A 21,708-nucleotide genomic window follows, 5' to 3' on the forward strand; every position below is an offset into this window, starting at 1 on the left:
GTCCCATGGGGACATCCTCAAGGGTCTCCCTTGTTCTTGGGGAACATCCTTGGAGCCCTCTCAGGCCATGGTGATGTCCCCGCAGGTCTCCTAGTCTTTGGGGACGCCCTTGGGACTCTTCTGTTCCATGGGGATGTCCCCAAGCATCTCCCAGTCCTTGGGGACGTCCCTGGAGCTCTTCTGTCCCATGGGAACATCCCCAAGGGTCTTCTCGTCCTCGGGGACACCTCTGGGTTTGTCTGCTTTTTCGGAAATGCCTCTGGGCTTCTACGTTCCCCTACCAGGGACACCCCAAGTCGCTCTTCTCCCTCTCTTGGGGACCTTTGCTGGGGGGGCGGCAGAAATCCTTCTCTCCCGTCCCTCGGGGACATTTCCGGGTCCCTCTGGGATGTCCTCAAACTTCTCCCATCCCTCGGGGACATCCCTAAGTGCATTCCCACCTCTTCCTTGGGGACATCTTCTGGACTCTTGGCTCCCCAAGTCTCCCCCGTCCCTCAGGGCTGTCCCTAGTCCTGTCCCTTCCCAAGGGATGTCCCTAGGGGCCGTTCCCCAGGTCCCTCGTCCCCCTCGGGCTCACCCCCCGGCGTCCCCCCGCCCAGGGGGACATCGCCGGCCCCCCACTCCCTGAAGACGCGGAAGGGGGGCCCGTGGCCCGGCACGATGACGTCGGCCATGGCCAACACCCGCCGGCGGCTGGCCTCCTGGCGCGCCGGGTCCTCGCTCAGCTCCCGCCACGCGTCCTCGTCGCCCTCGCGCTCGAAGAGGTCCCCGGCCACCACCACGGTGCCCAGGGCGGTGCCGTGCACGGCCACGCTGACGTGGGCGCCCGTGTGGCCCGGCGTGGGCAGCACCTCCAGGCGCCCGGGCTCCAGGACGTAGGGCTGCCCCCGGGCCAGGCCGTGGGGCAGGTAGAGCCCGGCGCCGCGGCTCAGGTCGAAGCCCACCAGCAAGGTGGCCTCGGGGAAGAGGTTGATGTTGCCGGCGTGGTCCGAGTGGCCGTGGGTGCAGAGGACGTGGGTGACGTCGGCCGGGCGCAGGCCCTGGGCCGCCAGCAGCGCCGGCAGCCGCCGGCGATCCCAGGGCCCCCCCGTGTCCACCAGCGCCGTCAGCGGCCCCCGCACCAGGGTGACGGAGCCGTCGGCCCGCAGGCGGCCGTCGGGCTGCGCCTCGCTGTAGCCCTCCTGCAGCACCCGCACGCTGTAGGGGGACCCCGGCACCTCGACGGCCCCCAGCGCCGCCGTCCGCACCCCCGGCAGCATGGCCGCCTCCTCCCCCCCACGCTCCCCTGGCTTTGGGGGGTGGGGGCCGGTCAGTGACGTAAGATGGCGGTCAGCGATGTAAGATGGCGGTCATTGACATAAAATGGCGGTCAGCGATGTAAGATGGCGGTCAGCATCAGGAGAGGGCAGGTCGGAGTTCGGAGGTCGCGGATGCAGAGGGCGGAGGTCAGAGGTGTGAGGCCGGAGGTTGAGGGTCAGCAGGGAGGGGCACCCTAGGGAGAGGATGAGGAAGGGTGCAGGAGCCGTCTGTCCCCCCCCCCACACACACTAGCTGAGTGGTCTCCCCCAATATCCCCAGTGGTCTCCTCCAGCTCCCCCCCATTATCCCCAGTGGTCTCCCCCAGTTTCCCCCCCATTATCCCCAATGGTCTCCCCCAGTTCCCCCCATTATCCCCAATGGTCTCCCCCCGTTATCCCCAATGGTCTCCCCCAGTTCCCCCCATTATCCCCAATGGTCTCCTCCAGTTCCCCTCCTTATCCCCAATGGTCTCCCCCCATTATCCCCAATGGTCTCCCCCAGTTCCCCCCATTATCCCCAATGGTCTCCCCCCATTATCCCCAATGGTCTCTCCCACCCCCCCCATTATCCCCAATGGTCTCCCCCCATTATCCCCAATGGTCTCCCCCAGTTCCCCCCATTATCCCCACTGGTCCCCCCCGCTGTTATCCCCAATACTCTCCCCCATTTCCCCCCATGGTCTCCCCCATTCCCTCCTCCTCCCCCCCCGTTACTCCCCCGTGGTCCCGCCCGCTCCCCCCCCCCGGTTACCCCCTCGGTGGTCCCGTCCGCAAGGCGCGCCCCCCACAACAGCTCGGCGCGCGGCTGCCCCGGAAGGGGCGGGGCTCCCGCCGGAAGTCGGCGCTGCGCGACGCCATCTTTACAGCGAGCCGCCGCGGGCGCCGCCATGCGGGGGCGGGGTTGGGGAGGGGGAAAAGAGGCGGACGGGAGGCGGCGAGGGACAAAAAGCAGAAGAAGGCGTTTCCGCCTGCCGCGGTAGGGACCTCGCCCTCGCCTTGCTCGCGGCCTCGCCCCCGCCGTCCCCAGGGGATTTGGCCCCGGGATCCCCCGTCCACCTCCGGGGACCCTCTGAGGTCCCTCTGTTACCCCCCAGGGTCCCCTGGACCTCCCCCCCCCCAAAGCTCCCTCCAGGGAGGTCCCAGCAGGTCCTGAAGGGTGGTGGAAGGTCTCGGAGGGTCTGGCAGGGAGCTCTTGGGCTTGAGATAAGGGGGGGGGGGGTCCATCGGGGGACCTGTGCCCCGGGGTGGGACACCTGTAAGGACCAGCCCATATGGGACTGTGGGGACCAGCCCATACGGGGTTGTGGGGGGCCCAGTCTATATAGTGCCGTAAGAACCAGTCTGTATGGGGCTGTAGGGCCCCTGGTTTCTATAGGGCCTGGTCCATATAGCCCCATATGGACCAGACAGTTCATAGTCCCACATGCCCTGGTCCACATGGGACTAGGGACCCCGTATGACCTGGTTCTTACAGCTCCATACAAACCTAGTTCCCCGTAGCCCCATGTGGCTCGGTCCCTATGGCCTCATATGGACCTGGGCCCCTGTAGTCTCCTGTGGACCAGTCCCTATAGCCCTTATGCGCGTCAGAGACTCCATAGCTCCATAGGGCCCGGCCCATATAGCCCTATACGGACCAGGGTCTGCACAGCCCTATAGGGCCTGGGGACCCCCGCAGCCCCTGGGGGTCCTGGGCGGGGCAGTGTCCCTTTAAGAGCCCCGTTACCTTCGCGGCCCGCGCCCGTTGCGGGGCCCTTTAAGCGGGAACCCGGCTGGCACCGCGCATGCGCGCTGCGGGGGCGGGGGGGGGGGGCGGCTCCGCCGGGACGCGCAGGCGCACTGCCTCGCCCGCCCGCCCAGGTCCTGGCAGGGCGGTAGTGAGCGTAGCGGGAGCCGCGGCCGCCATGGCGCTCACTTAAGCCCCGTTAAACTCCAGTGAGTTTTCTCATTCAGCTCCGCTGCCGCAGAAGGTGGGGGGGGGGGGCGAGACCTCTGGGAGGGAAGGAGGGGGTGTCCCCGCTCCGCTCCGCCCCGCTCCCCGCAGCCCTTTAGCGCGCAGCGGCCAGGACCTGGCGGGGGACAGCGGCGAGGGGGCGGAACGAAGATGGCGGCGGCGGCGGCGGGCACGGGGGAGGCGGTGTGAGAGGTGGGTGGGGAGGGCGCCGGGCCCCGGGAAGGGGGCGGGGTCTCGCCGCCCCCTCCCCCCCCCGCCCCGCGCTGCCTTTTATTTATTTTGGGGGGGGGGGGGTGATAGTGCGAGTTTGATGTGCGCATGCGCATCCCCCCCCCCCCAGGAGGGGGGGTCCCCCCGTATCAGGGTCCCCCGTCTGCCCCGGTGCCCGCGCATTGAGGTTCCCCCCGGGGGCGCGATGCCCGCGGCGGGGACGTTCCGCCCGCCCGCCCGCCGTACCCCTATATCGCCCCCCCCTCCCCACATCCCGCCCCATAGCGCCAGCCCCATCCCGCCCCATAGCGCCTCCGGGTCGGGGTCGCGTCGTTGTGCTCGGTAGGTCGGGGCGGCCTGCGGGACGCTGCCCCTGCCGCCCCCCAGGCCCCCGCGGCCCCCTCCCCGAGCAGGAGGAGGAGGAGGAGGAGGAGGAAGAGGAGGATGGCGGAGGAGAAGAAGCTGAAGCTGAGCCACACGCTGTTGCCGGCCGAGTCCATGAAGGTGATGGCCGAGGCCATGGGCATCGGGCAGGTGCCCGAGGAGACCTGCCAGCTCCTGGCCGACGAGGCCAGCTACCGCCTCAAGGAGATCGCCCAGGTGCGGGGGCCCCGGCGGGGAGCTGGGGCGGGGGGGGGGGGCACGGAGGCGATCGGGAGCCCCCGTGCCTCGGGGAAGGGGGTGACACCCCCTCCCGCTCCCCGCCCCCCAGGGAAGGGGCTCCCCGCTGTGCTGACCCCTCTCACCCCTCCTTGCCCCCCTCCCCCTCCCCCCAGGATGCCCTTAAGTTCATGCACATGGGGAAGAGGCGCAAGCTGACGACGGGGGACGTCGACTTCGCCCTCAAACTCAAGAACGTGGAGGTGCTGGGGGGACCTGCATGGCCGGCGGGGCAGGGACGAGCTGGGGGGGAGTCAGGGGGGTTAGGGATGCTCCTGGCGGGGGGCTGTGCATCCTGGCAGGGGTCTGGGGGGCTCTGGGATGCTCAGAGGAGCTCTGAGGATGCCGTGGGGGGTCGGGGATGCTCTGAGGCTGCTCTGGGTCCCCCAAGATTGCTCGCTGGGGGGGGGGGGGGACAGGAATGCAGCGTTGCTGGGGCGGGGGCAGCACTGCCGGCCCTCGCCTCACGCCGCCGTCGCCCCCGCAGCCGCTCTACGGCTTCCACGCGCAGGAGTTCATCCCGTTCCGCTACGCGAGCGGCGGCGGCCGCGAGCTCTACTTCTACGAGGAGAAGGAGGTCGACCTGAGCGACATCATCAACACGCCGCTGCCCCGCGTCCCCCTCGACGTCTGCCTCAAGGGTGGGCCCGGGGGGCGGGGGGGGGGCGCGGGGTCCCGCCGCGGCAGCCGGGCCGAGGAAGAGCTGAGGGGACGTTTGCTTTTTATTTTTTTTTCCCCTTTTTCACCCTCTTTTGGTTCCTTTTCTCGCAGCTCACTGGCTCAGCATCGAGGGGGTGCAGCCCGCCATCCCCGAAAACCCCCCTCCAGGTGAGCGAGGGACCCAGGCGTCCGGGGAGCAGCCCCTGCAGCTCCTTGGAGAGCTCTGCCCCCCCCCCACCAGTGGGAGATCTGCCCCTGCTTCCTCCACGATTCCCCCCCAGAAAGCAAGATTTGCCCCCAAGCACTGGCAGTTTTGCTTTCTCTGGGACAGATTTGCCCCCCACCCAGGCAGCTCTGCCCCCTCCACCGCAGATCTGCCCCCCGTTGGGGGTAGATTCCCCCCCCCCCCCACCAGACCTCTGATGCTTTGCCCCCAGCCCCCAAGGAGCAGCAGAAAGCCGAGGCCACGGAGCCCCTCAAATCCACCAAGCCGGGCCAGGAGGACGACGGGGCCCTGAAGGGCAAAGGTCAGAGCGTGGCTGCCCCCGATGGCAAAGGTGGGTCGGGGCCGTGGGGCAGGCCTGGGGCCGTGGGGTGTGCACGAGGCTCTGGGGAGGGGGGGGGGTTGTTCGGGCAGCTCGGCGGGGCGTTTGGGAGGGCTGGGGGCCTTTAGGGGGCTCGGGGCATCCTGCGGGGCATTTCGGGGGGGCTCGGGGTGTCCCACGGGGCCTTTGGGGGGGCTCAGGGCATCCCGCAGGGCGTTTGGGGGGGGGGCTGGGGGCGTCCCACGGGGCGTTGGGGGGCTCAGGGCGTTGGGGAGGGCTTGGGGCGTTGGGGAGGGAGGCTCGGGGCGTCCCGCAGGGCGTTGGGGAGGGCTCGGGGCATCCCACGGGGCGTTTCAGGGGGTCTTGGGCCGTTCAGGGGCCTCTGGGGGGGCTCGGGGCATCCCGTGGAGCGTTTTGGGGGGGGGGCTCAGGGCGTCCCACGGGACGTTTCGGGGGGGCTCGGGGCATCCCACAGGGCATTTGGGAGGGCTCAGGGCGTCCCACGGGGCGTTTGGGAGGGCTCGAGGCCTTCGGGGGTCTCGGGGCGTCCCGCGGGGCGTTTTGGGGGGGCTCGGGGCCTCTGGGGGTCTCGGGGCATCCCGGGGGGCGTTTTGGGGGGGCTCAGGGCTGGTTCTTCTGCCCCCGCCCCGCCGCAGGGAAGGAGAAGAAGGGGCCGTTGCTGGAGGGGGCCCCGCTGCGGCTGAAGCCGCGCAGCGTCCACGAGCTCTCCGTGGAGCAGCAGCTCTACTACAAGGAGATCACGGAGGCCTGCGTGGGCTCCTGCGAGGCCAAGCGAGCCGTGAGCGCCCCGGCACCCTCCTCGGGGACGTCCCGCCGTCCCCGTGTCCCCAGCAGCCTCCTGGGGGACGTCCCGCCGTCCGCGGGGCCCCGGCGCCCTCCTCGGGGCCGTCCCGCCGTCCCCGTGTCCCCAGCAGCCTCCTGGGGGACGTCCCGCCGTCCGCGGGGCCCCGGCACCCTCCTCGGGGACGTCCCGCCGTCATTGTGTCCCCAGCACCCTCCTCGGGGACGTCCCGCCGTCCGCGGGGCCCCGGCGCCCTCCTCGGGGCCGTCCCGCCGTCCCCGTGTCCCCAGCACCGTCCTCGGGGCAGTCCCACCGTCCACAGGGCCCCAGCACCCTCCTCGGGGACGTCCCGCTATCCCTGTGTCCCCAGCAGCCTCCTCGGGGCCGTCCCGCCGTCCCCGTGTCCCCAGCACCGTCCTCAGGGACGTCCTGCCGTCCCCATGTCCCCAGCACCGTCCTCGGGGATGTCCCTCCATCCCTGTGTCCCCAGCACCCTCCTCTGGGATGTTCTGCTGTCCCCAGGTTCTTGGGGCTGTCACGCCGTCCCCAGCACCCTCGCTGTGGGTGTCCCGCTGTCCCCAGGTCCCCAGCACCCTCGCTGTGGGTGTCCTGCTGTCCCCAGGTTCTCCTTGGGCCTGTCCCGCCATCCCCAGCACCCTCGCTGTGGGTGTCCCGCTGTCCCGCCGTCCCCAGCACCCTCGCTGTGGGTGTCCCGCTGTCCCCGGGTTCTCCTTGGGCCTGTCCCGCTGTCCCCAGCACCCTCGCTGTGGGTGTCCCGCTGTCCCCAGCACCCTCGCTGTGGGTGTCCCACTGTCCCCAGGTCCCCAGCACCCTCGCTGTGGGTGTCCCGCTGTCCCCAGCACCCTCGCTGTGGGTGTCCCACTGTCCCCAGGTCCCCAGCACTCTCGCTGTGGGTGTCCCGCTGTCCCCAGCACCCTCGCTGTGGGTGTCCCGCTGTCCCCAGGTCCCCAGCACCCTCACTGTGGGTGTCCCGCTGTCCCGCCGTCCCCAGCACCCTCGCTGTGGGTGTCCTGCTGTCCTTGCATCCTCCGGGCATCGCCGAGCCCCTGTGACGTCTCCGTGTCCTCCTAGGAGGCCCTGCAGAGCATCGCCACCGACCCTGGCCTCTACCAGATGCTGCCGCGCTTCAGCACCTTCATCTCGGAGGGGGTGAGCGCGAGGGGACCCCCCCACCCCGCCCAGCCCCTGACCACGCGTGGCCCTGCTGTCCCCCGCTGACCCCGCTCGTCCCCAGGTCCGCGTGAACGTGGTGCAGAACAACCTGGCGCTGCTCATCTACCTCATGCGCATGGTGAAGGCCCTGATGGACAACCCCACGCTCTACCTGGAGAAATACGTGAGCCCCCCCCCCCCCGCCAAGCCCTAGAGCCCCCCCCCCCCCGCTGCTGCCCCCCGGGGCTGCGTTCGGCCCGCGCCGCGCCTCAGCCCGGCGTGCCCGCAGCTCCACGAGCTCATCCCGGCCGTCATGACGTGCATCGTGAGCCGGCAGCTCTGCCTCCGCCCCGACGTGGACAACCACTGGGCGCTGCGCGACTTCGCCGCCCGCCTCGTCGCCCAGGTCTGCAAGAACTTCAGCACCACCACGAACAACATCCAGTCCCGCATCACCAAGACCTTCACCAAGGTGGGGGGCAGGCTGGCGCGGGGGGGGGGGGGGGGAGCAGTCGGGGCGGGGGGCCGAGGTGGGGCGCACGGCTGGGGCGGGGGGCTGAGGTGCACGACCAGGGCTGGGCAGCGGAAAAGGAGCTGGGGAAGGAGCTGGGGGGCAGGATCGGGGCCGGGCTGGGGGGCAGGATCGGGGCCGGGGCCGGGGTTAAGATTGGGGGCTGGGCTGGGGGGCAGGATCAGGGCTGGGCTGGGGGGCAGGATCGGGGCCAGGGGAGGGAGGCAGGACCGGGGCCGGGGCCGGGGCCGGGGGGTAATATTGGGGGCCAGGCTGGGGGGCAGGATCGGGACCGGGGCCAGGGGGTTAAGATCGGGGGCCGGGCTGGGGGGCAGGATCAGGGCCGAGCTGGGGGGCAGGATTGGGGCCGGGGCCAGGGGGTTAAAATTGGGGGCTGGGCTGGGGGGCAGGAGCAGGGCTGGAGAGGGGGGCAGGATCGGGGCCGGTCAGGGTTGGCAGGATCGGGGCCGGGGGGGGGACAGGATCGGGGCTGGGCTTGGGGGGCAGGATTGGGACCGGGCTGGGGGGCAGGATTGGGGCTGGGGGGGGTAAGATTGGGGGCAAAACCAGGGCTATGGGGCAGCGACGTGGCCGTGGGGCAGGGCTGGGGGGACTGGAAGGGGGATTCGGGGCCGGGTTGGGGACAAGGATGGGGCTTTGGGGGCAGCGGTGGGGGTTTGGGGCTGGGTTTGGGGGGCAGCGGTGGGGATCGGGGGCCCGTCTGTGGGGCAGGGTAGGGGGCAGCCCCCCGCCCCCCCCCCCCCGCCCCTGACGCCGCTGCCCCAGAGCTGGGTGGACGAGAAGACGCCCTGGACCACGCGCTACGGCTCCATCGCGGGGCTGGCCGAGCTGGGCCACGACGTGAGCGTCCCCGCTGTCCCCCCCCCCGCGCCCCCGACCCACGGCGCCACGTCACGCGTGCCCCTCGCACCCCCCCCCCACCCCACCCCACGCCACCACGTCCCCCACCGACCCACGGCGCCACGTCACGCGTGCCCCTCGCATCCCCCCACCCACCCCACCCCACGCCACCACGTCCCCCACCGACCCACGGCGCCACGTCACACGTGCCCCTCGCATCCCCCCACCCACCCCACCCCACGCCACCACGTCCCCCACCGACCCACGGCGCCACGTCACACGTGCCCCTCGCATCCCCCCACCCCCACCCCGCGCCACCACGTCCTCCCCGTCCCCCCCACGGTGTCGCGTCCCTCCCCGTCCCCCCCACGGCATCGCGTCCGCCCCGACCCTCCCCGTCCCTCCCCGTCCCCCCCGCAGCGTTGTGTCCCTCCCCGTCCCCCCCGCGCCACCACGTACCCCCCCGTCCCCCCCACGGTGTCGCATCCCTGCCCGTCCCCCCCGTCCCCCCCACGGCGTCATGTCCCTCCCCCCCCCCCCCCACAGCCGCGTCCCTGCCACGGTGCCGTATCTTCCTCCAGCCCCACATCTCCCCCACGGCGCTGCGGCCCCCCCCTACCCCCCAGCACTGCATGTCCCCCGTGTCCCCCCCATGTCCCCCCCCCCCCCCAAGCCCCGTGACGTCCCGTCCGCCCCCAAGGTCATCAAGACGCTGATCCTGCCCCGGCTGCAAGTGGAGGGCGAGCGGGTGCGGAGCATCCTGGAGGGCCCCGTGGTCAGCAACATCGACAAGATCGGCGCCGACCACGTCCAGACGCTGCTGCTGGTGGGGCTTGGGGACGCTGCGGCAGGGGGGGGACACACACGCGTGGGGAGGGGACACGAGGACGCGCCGCGGGGCGGCCGACCGCCCGCCCGCCGCGTTCGGACCTCGCTGCTGGCGGGACGAGGGACGCGGAGACGCTGGGCTGCTGCTGGTGGGACCCGGCGACGTGGGCAGGGACTTGGGGGACGCGGACGCACGTCGCCGCGTCCCCTGCGGCCGCCGTGACGGTGCCGCCCCCGCGTCCCCGCAGAAACACTGCGCCCCGGTGCTGGCCAAGATCCGGCCGCCCCCGGACAACCAGGACTCCTACAAGAGCGACTTTGGGTACCTGGGAGCGCTGCTCTGCACCCACGTGGTGAAGGCGCGGGCGCAGGCCGCCATGCAGGCCCAGCAGGTCAACCGCACCACGCTCACCATCACGCAGGTGGGCACGGGGACGCGGGGGGGGACACGTGGGGACGCGGGGGGGACACGTGGGGACGCGGGGAAGGGTGTGGGGACGCGTAGGGCAGGGGATGTGCTGCCCTGCACCCACGTGGTGGAGGCCAGCAGGTCAAGTGCACCATGTTGACCTTCACGCAGTTGGGCGTGGGGACGGGGACCATCACCCAGTTGGGCATGGGGACACGGGGGGACACAGGGTGGGACATGGGGACACATGGGGGGGGACGTGCTGCTCTGCACCCACGTGGTGGAGGCCAGCAGGTCAAGTGCACCATGTTGACCTTCACGCAGTTGGGCGTGGGGACGGGGACCATCACCCAGTTGGGCATGGGGACACGGGGGGACACAGGGTGGGACATGGGGACACGTTGGGGGGGGATGTGCTGCCCTGCACCCACGTGGTGGAGGCCAGCAGGTCAAGTGCACCGCGTTGACCATCACGCAGTTGGGCGTGGGGACACGGGGTGGGACATGGGGACACATGGGGGGGACGTGCTGCTCTGCACCCACGTGGTGGAGGCCAGCAGGTCAAGTGCACCGCGTTGACCATCACCCAGTTGGGCGTGGGGACACGGGGGGACACGGGGTGGGACATGGGGACACTTTGGGGGGGGACGTGCTGCTCTGCACCCACATGGTGGAGGCCAGCAGGTCAAGTGGGGAGAGCAGAGAAGGGGGCACCCGGGCTGGGGTGGGGTGGGGTGGGGGTGGGGGGGCTGCAGGGGAGGGGACCGGCGCCCCCGGGGGCGCGCGGCCCCCCCGCCGCCGTGCCAGCGCGAGCGTCCCCGTCCCCGCAGCCGCGGCCCACGCTGACGCTGTCGCAGGCGCCCCAGGGCCAGGGGGGGCCCCCGCGGCCCCCCAGCATCATCAAGGTGCCCAGCGCCATCACGCTGCCCGTGCAGACGCTGGTGTCGGGGCGCCCCGGCACCCCCACGCAGCCCTCGCCGCCCCCCACCAAGTTCATCGTCATGTCCTCGGCCTCGGGGACCAGCGCCTCCCAGCAGGTACCCGCCGATGGGCCCCGTGTCCCCAACCGTCCTTGCATCGTCGTCATCGTCCCCCCCCCCAGGCCCCATGTCCCCCACGCCCACGTCCGTGACTGTCCCTGAGCCCTGACGATCCCCATGTCCCTTGATCCCATGCCCTGATGGTCCCCAGGTCCCCCATCCCCATGACCCTGATGGTCCCCAGGTCCTGGTCTCCATGCCCCTGATGGTCCCTGTGCCTCTGATGGTCTCCATGTCCTGGTCCCTGTGCACCACCTGATGGTCCCCAGGTCCTGGTCTCCATGCCCCTGATGGTCCCCAGGTCCTCATCCCCATGCCCTGATGGTCCCCATGTCCTTGTCCCTGTGCACCTGATGGTCCCCAGGTCCTGGTCTCCATGCCCTGATGGTCCTTGTGCACCTGATGGTCTCCATGTCCTGGACCCTGTGCACCTGATGGTCCCCAGGTCCTGGTCTCCATGCCCCTGATGGTCCCCAGGTCCTGGTCTCCATGCCCTGATGGTCACTGTCCCCATGCCCGTGACAGTTCCCCCCGTCCCCGTGCCCCCGATGGTCCCCGTGTCCCCATCGCCACGCGCCTGGCGGTTCCCGTGTCCCCGTGCCCTGAAGGTCCCCGTGCCGCGCAGGTGATCACCTTCAGCACGAGCCCGGCGCCCACGGCCACGTCGCCGGTGACCACGACGGTGCCCAGCGTGCAGCCCGTGGTGAAGCTGGTGTCGGCGGCGCCCACGGCCCCCAGCGCCACCGTCACCGGCAGCGTCCAGAAGTACATCGTGGTGTCCCTGCCGCCCGCCGGCGAAGGCAAGGCCGGCGCGGGCGCCCCGCCGGGCGCCGGCACCCCGGGCCCCCAGCTGTCCCCCTCGGCCACCGCGTCCCCCGGCGCCGCCGCCGCCGTCTCCGCCGTCCCCGCCGTCCCCGCCGCCAAGCCCGAGCCCGGGGACAGTCCCCAGCCGTCCTCCGCCCCCTTCGGCAAGGCCAACGGGGCCCCCGGCACCGTGGCCCAGTCTCCCCAGTCTACCCAGTGACGCTGCGGAGCCCCTCTGTGGGGGAGGGGGGGAGCGGGGAGGGTGGGGCACAAAGGGGGGTGACCTGAGTGTCCCCTTGTGTCCTGATGTGTCCTAGGATCCTTCTGTGGGGACGGGGGGTGACCTCAGGACTGCTGACGTCCCCAGGGGTCCTAGGACCCCTCTGCGGGGACGGAGGGGGTGACCCGGGTGTCCCCACTGTCCCCAAGGGTCCCAGGACCCCTCTGCAGAGTCGGAGGGGGTGACCCGGGTGTCCCCGCTGTCCCCAAGGGTCCCAGGACCCCTCTGCGGAGTCGGAGGGGGTGACGCGGGTGTCCCCGCTGTCCCCAAGGGTCCTAGGACCCCTCTGTGGGGATGGAGGGGGTGACCCGGGTGTCCCCGCTGTCCCCAAGGGTCCCAGGACCCCTCTGCGGGGACGGACGGGGTGACCCGGGTGTCCCCGCTGTCCCCAAGGGTCCTAGGACCCCTCTGTGGGGACAGAGGGGGTGACGCGGGTGTCCCCACTGTCCCCAAGGGTCCCAGGACCCCTCTGCAGAGTCGGAGGGGGTGACGCGGGTGTCCCCGCTGTCCCCAAGGGTCCCAGGACCCCTCTGTGGGGACGGAGGGGGGTGACCCGGGTGTGCCCGCTGTCCCCAAGGGTCCTAGGACCCCTCTGCGGGGTCAGAGGGGGGATGACCCGGGTGTCCCTGATGCCCCCCAGGGTCTGACGCCCCCGTCGCGAGACCCCCCAGGGCTGGGGGCAGGTGTCACCGTGGGGGGGGGGGGGGCGACGCCCACAGCCCCCCCGTAAATACCTGCGCTGTAAACGAGCCCAATAAACGCCGGCGTCCCGGCTCCTCCCAGCGCCTCCCAGTTCATCCCAGTGCCCGGCGGCGGGTCCCGCTGGGCGGGGAGGGGGTGTCGTCGTCCCCCCCCCCCCAACACCAGCCCAGCCCCGCCCCGATCTGTGGGGGTGCCCGGACGCCTGGGTCCGTTGCTCGTGGGCGTCGCACGAGCGTTTGCACGACCCTGGGTGTCGCGGGGGGCGTGTGCACGGCCCCGTGGCCTTGCACGGGCGTGTGCATGAGCTGCAGACATTGCACGGGCGTGTGCACGACCCCGCGGCCTTGCACGGGCGTGTGCATGAGCCGCAGACGTTGCACAGGTGTTTGCACAAGCCCTGGTTATTACACAGGTATTTGCACAATCCCTAGTTGTTGCACGGGCATTTGCACAAGCCCCCAGCATTGCACAGGCGTTTGCACAAGTCCTGACCATTGCACAAGCCCCCAGTGTTGCACAAGCATTTGCACAAGACCCCAGTGTTGCACAGGCATTTGCACAAGTCCTGACAGTTACACAAGTGTTTGCACAAGTCCTGACCGTTGCACAGGTGTTTGCACAGGCCCCAAGCATTGCACGGGTGTTTGCACAAGTCCTGACCATTGCACAAGCCCCCAGTGTTGCACAGGCGTTTGCACAAGTCCTGACCATTGTGCAAGCCCCCAGCCTTGCACAAGCGTTTGCACAAGCCCCCAGTGTTGCACAGGCGTTTGCACAAGTCCTGACCATTGTGCAAGCCCCCAGCCTTGCACAAGCGTTTGCACAAGCCCCCAGCGTTGCACCGGCATTTACACAAGTCCTGACCATCGCACAAGCCCCCAGCCTTGCACACGCGTTTGCACAAGCCCCCAGCGTTGCACCGGCATTTGCACAAGTCCTGACCATCGCACAAGCCCCCAGCCTTGCACACGCGTTTGCACAAGCCCCAGCTGTTGCCTGGCCATTGGCCCAAGCGGCGCCCGGTGCCCCCGGGGGGGGGCAGTGGAGCAGGGGTTGGGGTGCCCCTTTTGGGGGGGGTGGTCCCAAAGGGGGGGGTCCCAGGGAGGGGTACTCCTGTTGGGGGGGGCTCCCCATGCCCCTCCCGGACACCTGGGCCCCCAGGGCAGCCATGCGTGCTGCTCTTTGCCGTGGGTGGGTGGGGGGACCCGGAGGGGGTCCTGGGGGCGGGATTGGGGTACCCCTATGGCGGGGGGTCCCTGTGCCTCTCCCGGATGCTTGGGCCCCCTTTAGGCCCTGGGTGTGTGTGTGTGTGTGGTGGGGGTCTCCTTGGGTCTGGGAACCCGGACGCCTGGGCCCCTTGTTGGGGGGGTGCCCAGGGCTGGGAGGTATGGGGGGGGGGTGTGGCACCAGGGGGCCCGGACGCCTGGGCCCCTTGTTGGGGGGTGCCCAGGGCTGGGAGGTTTTGGGGGGGGCGTGGCACCAGGGGGCCCAGACGCCTGGGCCCTGAGCGAAGGATCCCCCCAAATGGGGGACTGGTGAGTCTGGGGGGGGTCTCCTGGGATTTGGAAAGGGGGGAGCGAGGGGGGTACCCGAACGCCTGGGCCCCTCCTTGCTGTTACAGGATCTCCCCCCCGAGCAGCACCTCACCTTCGTCTAGGGCCGGGGACCCCCCCGGATGCCTGGGTCCCCCCGGACTCCCCTGTGTCACCCCCCAACTCCCCTCCAATAAACCAGCTCGTCTGGGGGCATCTGTTGCTTTTTGGGGTGCTGGGGGGAATTGGGGGGGGGCTGAGGAGGGTGGGGAGGGAAGGAAGTTTTTGGGGTGCTGAAGGACTGAGGTCAGGATTTTTGGGGGCCCTGGGTGGACCTGGGGGGCTGGGGGTGTTGGGGTGTGTGTGAGGTGGGTATTTTGGGGTGCTGGGGTGGATTTTGTGGGGGGCCCGGGGGGAACATTGGGGTCTGGGGGTGTTGGGGTGTGTGTGAGGTGGGTATTTTGGGGTGCTGGGGTAGATTTGTGGGGGCCCAGGAGGGACATTGGGGTTTGGGGGTGTTGGGGTGTGTGTGAGGTGGGTATTTTGGGGTACCAGGGTGTGCTGGGGTGCTGGGGGGGGGGAATCTCCGTTCCCTCCCCTTCCCCCCCCCCCAAGAGGCCACCGGACGCCTGGGCCCCTCCCTCGCTGAGGGCAAAGTGCGGCGCCGGAGCTGCGCGTGGCACCGGCGAGGAGGTGCCCGAGGGCCAGGGGCACCCCGGGGTGCTGGGGGGGGGTCCCCCGTGTCCCCCCCCCCCCATCCCGCCCCCCCCCAGGCCATGGCCGGAGCCTGGCGGCGCTGGGTGCAGGCGCTGTGCGTGCTGCAGTGGATGTTCACCTTCCTCTTCCTCGGTGAGGCAGCAGCACCCTGGGCGGGGGGGGGGGGGCAGGTGCACCCTCGGGGGGGGGAGTAGATGCACCCTTGGGGGGGCAATAGCACATGCGGGGGGAGTAGATCCACCCTGAGGGGGGGCAATAGCACATGCGGGGGGTAGATGCACCGGGGGGGGGGGGTTGCAACTGGGGGGGGGTACTGCATTGGGGGAGGCGCTGCTTTTGAGGGGGTTTGGGGGGTCTCGCACCTTTGGGTGCATGGTGGGGGTGGGGGGGGCTGCACTGGGGGGGCTCGTGGGGGGGGGGTCGCACCCCCGGTGCTGTGCGGTGGGGGTCTCCATTGGGGGGGGGGCGAGGGGGGGTCGCAGACCCGGGGAGGGCCCGGGGGGGTCGCACCCCCGGGTGCTGCGTGGGGAGGGGTCCTTTGGGGGGGCCCGGGGGGGGGCGCACCCCTGGGGTGGGGGCCCGGGGGGGGGTCGCACCCCCGGTGCTGCGCGGGGAGGGGTCCTTTGGGGAGGCCCGGGGGGGGCGCAGCCCCGGAGGGGGGGTCGGGAGGGGGCGCACCCCGGTGGGGGGGACCGGGGGGGTCGCACTCCCGGGTGGGGCCCCGAGGGGGGGCGCACCCCAGTGCTGCGCGGGAGGAGGGGCTCCGTTAGGGCGGCCCGGGGGGGTCTCAGCCCCGGGGGGGGGGGGTCCGGGGGGGGTCGCACTCCCGGGAGGGGCCCCGGGGGGGGCGCAGCCCGGTGCTGCGCGGGGAGTGGGGTCCTTTGGGGGGGTCCGGGGGGGGTCGCACCCCAGTGCTGCGCGGGTGGGGGCTGCACTGGGGGGGTCCGCACCCCCGGGGGGGGTCGCACCCCCCCCGCAGCTTGGACCCCCCCCCCAGCACCATGCAGGGTTTGTGCCCCCCCTTTCACCCCCGCCTTGCACAGACACCCCCCCCCTCCGCAGCTTCGCCCCCCCCAGCACCATGCAGGGTTTGTGCCCCCCCCCTTTGCACTCCCCCCATGTACAGACCCCCCCCCCCCCGCAGCTTCGCCCCCCCCCCCAGCACCATACAGGGTTTGTGCCCCCCCCCCCTTCACCCCCCCCTTGCACCGACTCCCCTTAGGCCTAAGGCACAGCCCGGCCCCCAAATCCCCCCCCCGGCCCCTTGCCCCCCCCCCCGATCCGAAGACCCCCCCCCTTTTCCGCCTCCTTGGCCCCAGTTCGCCCCCCCCCTCATTTTACCCCCCCCCCGGTCCTGTTCGCCCCCCCCCCCATTCCCCCCCTCCTCCCGACCCGGTTCCCCCCCCCCCCCCATTTCCCTCTCCTCGGGTCTGTTCGCCCCCCGACACCCCCCCCATCCTCCCCCCCACCCCTGTTCGCCCCCTCCCCACCCCCCGGCCCCCGGCTCGCCCCCCCCCCCATTCCCCCCTGCCCGGTTCGCCCCCCTCCCTCCCTGCCCGGTTCGTCCCCCTGCCCGGTTCGTCCACCCCCCATTCTCCCCCCCCATTTCCCCCTGCCCCGTTCGCCCCCCCCCCCGGCCGAGGTTCCCCCCCCCCCCCCGGTAAAAGGAGGCACCGCTGGGATTCGAACCCAGGATCTCCTGTTTACTAGACAGGCGCTTTAACCAACTAAGCCACGGCGCCGGCTGCCGGCCGCGGCGCGCGCCGCCCGCAAGCCTGGCCCGCGCGGCGCGCATGCGCGGCCCCCGCGCCCGGGGGGAGGGGGGGCGGCGGGGGGGGGTGCAATGGGGGGAGTGCAATGGGGGGGTGCAATGGGGGGGTGCAATGGGAGGGGTGTGTGCAATGGGGGGGATGTGTGCAATGGGGGGGATGTGTGTGTGCAATGGGGGGGATGTGTGCAATGGGGGGAGTGCAATGGAGGGGTGCAATGGGGGGATGTGTGCAATGGGGGGGAGTGTAATGGAGGGGTGCAATGGGGGCGAGTGCAATGCGGGGGGGTGCAATGGGGAGTGCAATGCGGGGGGAGTGCAATGTGTGTGTGTGTGCAATGGGGGGAGTGCAATGGGTGGGTGTGTGCAACACGGGGGTGTGCAGTGGGGGGGTGTACAATGAGGGGAGTGCAATGAGTGTGTGTGTGGGGGGGTGTGCAACGCGGGGGGGTGTGGGGGGGGGGATGCAATGGCAGGAGTGCTATGGAAGTGGGGTGTGTGTGCAATGCCGGGATGTGTGCAATGGGAGGGGGTGTGCAATGGGGGGAGTGCAATGGGTGTGTGTGCAATAGGGGGTGTGCAATGGGGGGGGAAATGGTGGGCAGGCGTGCAACCGGGGTGTGCGTGCAATGCTGGGGGGATGCAATGGGAGGGGTGTTTGTGCGTGTGCAATGTGGGGTGTGCAACCCGGGTGCATGTGCAATACGGATGGTGGGTGCAACGGGGGCTGAGTGCGTGCGATGCCGGGGGTGCGCGTGCAAGGCAGGGGTCGGGCAATACACGGCAGGAGGATGCCTGTGCAATGCAGGTGGTGTGCAAGGGTGGGCGTGCAATGCCACGGGGGTGCAATCGGTGTGTGCGTGTGTGAGCATGTCGCGCCCCGGGGCACCCGGATGCCTGGGCCCCCTCTTGGCTCTGCGAAGCCTGGAGCTGGGGGCAGCGGGGGGGGGGGGGAGCGTCACCCCAACCATGATGCTGGTCGCCTAGCAACGGCTGCCATAGCGACGGGGTCTGGTGATGCCGGTCCCCTCACAACCGCTGCCATAGCAACAGCCGGGGCGGGGGGGGGGGGGGGGACGGTACCGCGGGCAACCGCTGCCGTAGCAACGGCTGGGGCTGCTGTACCCAGAGCAATGCCATGGGGCTGCGGCACCCTAGCAACGGCTGCCATGGCAACCGCCATGGGGCCACGGCACCCTAGCAACGGCTGCCATGGCAACCGGCGCGGGAATCATGGACAACCCCCCTCCCCCCCCCCCAAACAGCCCTGCTTTTGCCTCCCTCTTTGCACGTGTTTCCTCCCCCTTCGCACGGGGGCACCGCTGGCCTTGCACACGCGTGTGCATGGGCGCAGCCGGTCCTTGCACACTCCCCTCACACAACTCTTCCCCCCCCCCCGCCTGTGTGTGTGACAGTCACTCCCCCCCCCCCCCGGGGTGTAATGGGCCCCACAGTGCCTCGTGCAACGCGGTGCCGGCAGCAGGCGACACGTCGCACGGTGCCGCCCGGTGCTCGTGCAAGGCCGGCACTCGTGCAAGGCTGACCCTCCTGCAATGCTGGCTCTTGTGCAACGGTGACACTTGTGCAAGGCGGGCGCTCGTGCAAGGCTGGTGCTCGTGCAAGGCTGGCGCTCGTGCTCGTACGAGGTTGGAGCTGGTGCAGGGCCGGGGCTTGTGCGATGCCAGCACTCGTTCAGCACAGGCACTTGTGCAAGGCTGGTGCTCGTGCAAAGCTGGTGCTTGTGCAATGCTGGTGCTTGTGCGATGCTGCTGCTCGTGCAATGCTGGCACTCGTTCAGCACAGGCACTTGTGCAGGGCCGGTGCTTGTGCGAGGCCACTGCTCGTGCAAAGCTGGTGCTTGTGCAATGCTGGCACTTGTGCGATGCTGGTGCTCGTGCGATGCTGCTGCTTGTGCAATGCCGGTGCTCATGTGATGCCGGCACTCGTGCGATGCTGGTGCTCGTGCAATGCTGCTGCTCGTGCGATACCAGCGCTCGTGTGATGCTGCTGCTCGTGCGACACTGCTGCTCGTGCAACGCTGCTGCTTGTGCAAGGCCGGCAGAGCCCAGGCAGCCTCCCCGGGGGGGGGGGGGGGCGCAGGGGACTCAGCCCCCCCCGCTTCCCCCCCCCCGTAGTGACTCAGGCATCCAAGAAGGTGGAGGGGGGGAGGGGAGGCCACAGACCCCCCCCCAAGCTCGTCGGGGGGGGCCCAGGCATCCGGGGGGGGGAGGGTGAACGCATGGGGTCGCCCCCAGCCCCAAGGGCGGGGGGTGGGGGCGGGGGGGGTTAATCCTGCCTCTGCGGTAGGAGACCCCCCCCACGTGATCCCGGGGTGACGTCACCGCTACCCCTCCCCCCCCCCGCACCTCCGGGGGGGAGGGGGGGCGCCACTGCCGCAGGGTGAATCATCGACGGGAGACAGGCGGGGGGAGGGCGAGGGTGAGGGGGGCCGCTGCAGACCCCCCCGCGGCAGCTCTGCAGCCCCCCCAGCCCCTATACACCTCCCAGCACCTCTATAAACCCCCCAGCACCTATATAACCCCCCAGCACCTATACATCCCCTCCGACATCTGTATAACCCCCCCAGCACCTACACAACCCCCCCCAGCACCTATATAACCCCCAACCCCTAAACAATCCCCTCAGCACCTATACACCCTCAGCACCTATACAACCCTCAGCCCCTATACAACCCCCCAGCTCCTATACAACCCCCAGCACCTATACAACCCCACCAACACCTATACACCCCCCCCAGCTCCTATACAACCTCCTCAGCTTCTATACACCCCCAGCCCCTATACAGCCCTCCAGCCCCTATACCACCCCCATCTCCTATACAACCCCCTAGCTCCTATACAACCCCCCTCAGCACCCATACAGCTCCTCTAGCTCCTATGCAACCCCCAACCTATACAACCACCGCAGTCCCTATACATCCCCCTGCCCCTACACACCCCCTTCAGCTCCTATACAACCCTCCAGCACCTATACACCCCCTCTCAGCCCCTATACAACCCTCTGGCAACTGTACAACCCCCCAAATCATATACAACACCCCCAGCCCCTATACAGCCCCCCTATACAATCCCCCCAGCAGTTCTGCTCCCTCCCGTGTCTGCAGCCCCCTGAACCTATAGAGCCCCTTCAAAATTACACAGCTCCTATGGACCTACACCTCCCCCAAGAGTCCTGCCCCCGGGGCCTATACAGCCCCCAGCCCCTATATAACCGCCCTCTCCCATGAGACCCCTGCATCCCCCCAGTCCTATATAGCCACGCAGCCTCCCCTGCCCCTATAGAGTCCTCCCAGTCCCCATAGCCCCGTCCCCAGCCCCTTTGCCCCCATTAACCCCCCAGTCCCTTGCGTCCCACATGCAGCCCCCTCCCTGCCCCTAGACAGCCCCTATGCAGGCCCTAAGGCAGCGCCCTAAGGCAGCCCCACTTGTCCCTATAGACCCCCCTCCCCTCATTCAGACAGCCCTGTATAGCCCCCCCCTTGGCCCTACACAGCCCCCCTCCCAGTCCTCCCAGGCCCCATACATCCCCTTTACATCCCTCCAGCCCCACTGTTGTCCCCAGACAGGATGCATACAGCCCCCTACAACCTCCACAGCCCCCCAGATCCCCTATGCAGCCTCCCCTTTGGCCCTATACAGCCCCCTCCCAGTCCTCCCAGGCCCCATACATCCCTATACATCCCTCCAGCCCCCCCTGTTGTCCCCAGACAGGCTGCATACAGCCCCCCTACAACCTCCACGGCCCCCCAGATCCCTATACAGCCTGCCCCTTGGCCCTATACAGTCCCCTTGCCTCCGCGCAGACCTCTTGTCCTCACACAGCCCCCCTCAGCCCCTATACAGCCCTCCCACGGTGTCCTTGTCCCTATACATCCCTATACATCCTGCCAGAGCTGCGGGTTGTGTGGGGGGGCACGGAGCACTCGGCTGCGGCAATTAGTGACTCATCCCCCCCCCCCGCAGTGTGTCCGGCCCGGGGGGAGAGGGGGGTCGTGGGGGGGGGTGCAGGGGTCGGCGCTATTTATGGTGTCTCCCCCCCCAACAGCCCCCATAATACACACACACACTCACACTTATACACGCACTCACACTCACACCCCTGCATTGGTGAGTCACCTCGTCCTGCAGCGCTGGGCGGGGGGGGTGGGGGTGCGAGCGCTCCCACGCGCTCCGTGCACCCCCCCCACCCCCCACCCCGTGCACGCGCACACACACACACAACCCCCCCCAAACCCTCTGTGCCCCCCCGCCGACCCCCGATGTGCAGCTTGCTCACGTCCTGGGAGGGAGTCAGCGCCACGCTTTGTGTGTGCGTGCGTGTGCGCGTGTGTGTGACTGACTGTGCACGGGGAGGTGTGTGCATGCAGCAGGCTGTAGCGTGTGCGTGTGTGTGCGTGTCCTTGCAAGAGCCACGGGTGTCCTTGCAAAGGGCCGGGGGGGGGGGAGCATGAACCTGAGGCGGGGGGTGATGTGTGCGGGGGCAGGGGGACAAGGAGAGGAGTGAGTGAGTGTGTGTGTGTGAAGGATACGTGTGTGTGTGTGTGTGTGTGTAAGGACGCGCGCCCCTGCTCTTGCCCCCGCCCCGCCCCCTCCATTCATCCTCCTCTTCCGTTCATTCATCACGGCGCAGCTCCCCCCCCCCCGCCCCAACTCCCCAAACTCCGGCGCGTCGCGCGCCCCATTCATCCCCCCCCCCCCCCCCCCCGCCGCGTTCATTCATGCCGGGGCCGCTCCGGAGAGAAAGGAGGGGGGGGGGCGAGATCTGCGCATGCGCGCGACGCGCCCCCCTTCCCCGATCCCGGCCGGATTTTATGAATGGGCCATTGACGTCAATGGAGACCCCCCACGTGGGCCCGCCCGCGCGTATATAGGCGGGCGCGCGCCGCTGTCCAGGGTGCTGAACGGCGGGACCGCGACGAGGCGCCGGGAACCGG

At 70.1% G+C, this 21,708-nt stretch overlaps 2 protein-coding genes and 1 non-coding gene across 6 annotated transcripts; 1 reads left to right on the top strand and 2 right to left on the bottom strand.

Annotated features, from left to right (window-relative positions):
* Positions 1-320: 320 nt before the first annotated feature.
* Positions 321-3,085, bottom strand: MBLAC1 (metallo-beta-lactamase domain containing 1). 2 transcript variants are annotated; one of them, XM_062598912.1, is made up of 2 exons: positions 3,025-3,085; positions 321-1,492 (listed from the first exon to the last, which is right to left on the bottom strand). In XM_062598912.1, the coding sequence occupies exon 2, from the start codon at positions 1,257-1,259 to the stop codon at positions 507-509; it is 753 nt and encodes a 250-aa protein (XP_062454896.1). In that variant the 5' UTR covers positions 1,260-1,492; positions 3,025-3,085; the 3' UTR covers positions 321-506. The 2 variants fall into 2 exon arrangements, with proteins under 2 accessions (XP_062454896.1, XP_062454894.1); XM_062598910.1 differs by lacking the exon at positions 3,025-3,085 and adding an exon at positions 2,050-2,179.
* On the top strand, positions 2,259-12,017 carry TAF6 (TATA-box binding protein associated factor 6). 3 transcript variants are annotated; one of them, XM_062598908.1, is made up of 15 exons: positions 2,259-2,274; positions 3,850-4,062; positions 4,239-4,325; positions 4,610-4,763; positions 4,894-4,950; positions 5,220-5,339; positions 5,984-6,126; positions 7,222-7,299; positions 7,385-7,486; positions 7,592-7,774; positions 8,600-8,674; positions 9,375-9,500; positions 9,751-9,924; positions 10,742-10,948; positions 11,577-12,016. In XM_062598908.1, exons 2-15 carry the CDS (start codon positions 3,907-3,909, stop codon positions 11,973-11,975), a joined length of 2,061 nt encoding a protein of 686 aa, XP_062454892.1. In that variant the 5' UTR covers positions 2,259-2,274; positions 3,850-3,906; the 3' UTR covers positions 11,976-12,016. The 3 variants fall into 3 exon arrangements, with proteins under 3 accessions (XP_062454892.1, XP_062454893.1, XP_062454891.1); XM_062598909.1 differs by lacking the exon at positions 2,259-2,274 and adding an exon at positions 3,381-3,444 and having other exon boundaries at positions 10,769-10,948; positions 11,577-12,017; XM_062598907.1 differs by lacking the exon at positions 2,259-2,274 and adding an exon at positions 3,381-3,444.
* A 4,637-nt stretch (positions 12,018-16,654) lies between these two features.
* On the bottom strand, positions 16,655-16,728 carry TRNAT-AGU (transfer RNA threonine (anticodon AGU)). The gene has a single exon. It is a non-coding gene; the product is annotated as a tRNA-Thr (tRNA).
* Between the last annotated feature and the right edge of the window lie 4,980 nt (positions 16,729-21,708).

Source organism: Rhea pennata, chromosome 39 (assembly GCF_028389875.1).
Source record: "Rhea pennata isolate bPtePen1 chromosome 39, bPtePen1.pri, whole genome shotgun sequence".
NCBI classification, from domain to species: domain Eukaryota; kingdom Metazoa; phylum Chordata; class Aves; order Rheiformes; family Rheidae; genus Rhea; species Rhea pennata.

What these genes read in the sequence shown, in the direction of transcription:
- MBLAC1 (XM_062598912.1), bottom strand. Translation starts at nt 1,259, where the DNA reads ATGCTGCCGGGGGTGCGGACGGCGGCGCTGGGGGCCGTCGAGGTGCCG.
- TAF6 (XM_062598908.1), top strand. Translation starts at nt 3,907, where the DNA reads ATGGCGGAGGAGAAGAAGCTGAAGCTGAGCCACACGCTGTTGCCGGCC. An exon ending in CCTGCGAGGCCAAGCGAGCC is followed by an intron (nt 6,127 to 7,221) that starts GTGAGCGCCCCG and finishes GTGTCCTCCTAG; the next exon opens with GAGGCCCTGCAGAGCATCGC. An exon ending in GCACCTTCATCTCGGAGGGG is followed by an intron (nt 7,300 to 7,384) that starts GTGAGCGCGAGG and finishes GCTCGTCCCCAG; the next exon opens with GTCCGCGTGAACGTGGTGCA.